General features: G+C 48.4%; 1 protein-coding gene across 1 annotated transcript in view; it reads right to left on the bottom strand.

Moving 5' to 3' along the window:
- Nucleotides 1–213: 213 nt before the first annotated feature.
- TCF7L1 (transcription factor 7 like 1) overlaps nucleotides 214–2513 on the bottom strand; it is a 173009-nt gene continuing 170709 nt past the window's right edge. The window contains exon 12 of the mRNA XM_012810999.2: nucleotides 214–1576. Within this exon, the coding sequence (XP_012666453.2) occupies nucleotides 1143–1576 (434 nt within the window). The 3' untranslated portion in view covers nucleotides 214–1142. The remainder of the gene's footprint in view (nucleotides 1577–2513) is intronic.

Here is a 2513-nt window from a genome sequence, read left to right on the forward strand (position 1 = left end):
ATTCGAACCCGCCACCTTAGGTGTATGTGGCTGGCGCCTTAGCCGCTTGAGCCACAGGCGCCGAGCCGAGTTTTCTTGCTGTGTCAAACATGTTTTATATTCCTCTCCAACGAGGGGCAGTCCTCTTCCTTAGCTTGTTTGCAAAAATCTAACATTGGGCTTGACATGAAAAATGTGGTTTGATTTAACAAAAGAATTAAAGAAACAATCAGAAAAGGTCTTGCAACTGCAATTTTATTTTCTTTTGTGAAAATAAACAACTGGGAGTTAAAAATCATAAAAACAAAAAGAAATACACACAGAAGAAGCATGTGAGGTGATGGGGAGGGAAGAGGGTCTTTAGAACTTTGGCAGATTGTGCTGGCACTGACCCAGGTGACAAGAGCCAGACTGTGGAGCCTGGTCCTATCTGCCACTCTGGGACTATGAGGGGACGGTCTCCACTGGCAAGGAGGAAAAAGAAAATAGACTTCTTCACTGGGAAGTGTCAGGCACCTTGAGTCCCTTTAAATGTGGGAGTGAACCATTTCGGAGGACCACATTCTCCACCGGAAGTTAGGGGCTGGTGGGTTTGGGCCCACTGAAGGAGAGGGGATGCTGGTGGCATTAAATCAGGCCAAGATGTCTTCTCACATGGTGATGGCCTTCCACTGGGCAGAGGACAAAACAGTTGAAGGGGAAGAACCCATGGTGTTGAGCAGATGGTGGGTAACAGGACATGTCCAGGACTGGCTATGGATGTAGAGGTCCCTGGCTGGAAATCACAGCAATGGCAAACATGCAGACTGAGTGGGGGAAGCTGAGGCAGGCAGGGACAGTGAGAAGAGAAGAGGCAGAGAGAGGTAGAGAGAAAGGCATCTTCTGCCCAGGTCCATCCACCACAGCACATACGGGATGAATAGCACACTACTTTTCAGTTCTTTCTTTGAAGATTTTTTTTTGTTGTTTTGTTTTGTTTTTTAAAAAAGCCTTAAGATCAGCTACTGGTTACATCTACAAAATGTAAAGTGCTGTTGTTACCAGTCACTTTACAGAACAGTCCAGAGTGGTCAAATATTGACCAATAAAGTTTCCTTTTTTGTTTCTTCTGAATCATTTCTACTCGATGAGTCACGTGACAGCCTGCCTGGGTCAGGGGTGGCTTAGTGGGCAGACTTGGTGACCAGGGAAAGAGGCTGGGCCTGTAGCACTGGCAGGGCCTGGTGGGCATGGAGCGTGGCTGGGAAGGACGGGGGAGAGGTCAGCAGAGCTGTGGGCATGGACCCGATGGGGAGTGGCCGGGACAGGAGGGGAGGCTGGCTGCCCATCTGGCCAGAGGAGGTGGCTGCAGCCTTGGCCGACAGGAAGGCAGTCGAGTGGAGGGCCAGCTGGGCCCGAGTCTCCGGCTTGGTGGTGAGGGAGAGGGGCTGGGCTTGCTCCGAGTGGGTGGCAGCAGGGGCAGCTGGGGACGCCAAGGCCGCAGACGGGGTGGCAGGGGAGTCCAGCATGCTGCCATGGGAGGAGGCAGGGCTGTCACAGGGCTTCTCAGGGGGCAGGTACTGAACACATGGCTTCTTGCTCTTGGAGGCCAGAGCACCTAGGGGGGAAAAATGCAAGAAAGAGTGAGCAGCTAGTAGCTGTGGGAGAGGTAGAAGCTGAGGAATAGCCCTGGCTATGCACATGGACTTTGGAAACATGAGGATGCTTGTGGCAAGGACCTGAAATTATTTTCAGACTTCTAAGACTAGGAAATTGCATTCAAGAACACCCAGTGCACAGAGAAGAGGCAATGCCCAAACCAACAAAGACTTCCTCGGTAAGGGAAAATGGCCCAGTCTTCCTTTCCTAAATCATGTAACTTTTGGGATGGATTGCTACTCAATTTGCTTTAAAATCTTTGGTTATGCTACAATCAGGATAGTATACACCTGCTGAGCAGCATGGCATACAGTGGATTTTGTCTCCTATATATTTTTCACTTATGTGTGCTCCTATGTACATAAATCTCATATTATATGGGTAGGAAAGAAGGAAGAAATGGGGGACGGAAACCACTTTTGATGGTGTAAGCAGCTGTACACTTGTCTTAGAGTGAGCATGAGATGGGAGTGACCCAAATACTTACTACCATGTGGGCACCTCTCTGTGCTAGGTAGGATTCTGGTATAAAAAGACTCAGCACAGATTTTGGACACATAGTGGTCCCTAACACTGAGCAAACTATTTCTTTTGGTGTTCAAACAAAGATACACTGGAGAAAACCCGAATCTACTGGACTCCCTGGTAGCTTGTACGTCAGTCTCTCAGGAGAGAGAGACTCCTGATGGAATTTCAAGGACAATTTCAAGCACATTCCATTAACCCTCAGTAGGATGCAATTCAGCTGATTGAAGTGAGAACACCCTGGCATCAAATCCTACTGCCACCACTTGACAAGCGGAGTGGGAAAATACCTTAATTTCTCTGAGCCACTTCACTGTGTCACTTTAGGTAGCTCACAGAAAGCTCAAACTTCTTCTTTTTTTTTTTTTTTT

This window comes from Otolemur garnettii, unplaced genomic scaffold, assembly GCF_000181295.1.
Source record: "Otolemur garnettii isolate 467f Iridium unplaced genomic scaffold, OtoGar3 scaffold00147, whole genome shotgun sequence".
NCBI classification, from domain to species: Eukaryota; Metazoa; Chordata; class Mammalia; order Primates; family Galagidae; genus Otolemur; species Otolemur garnettii.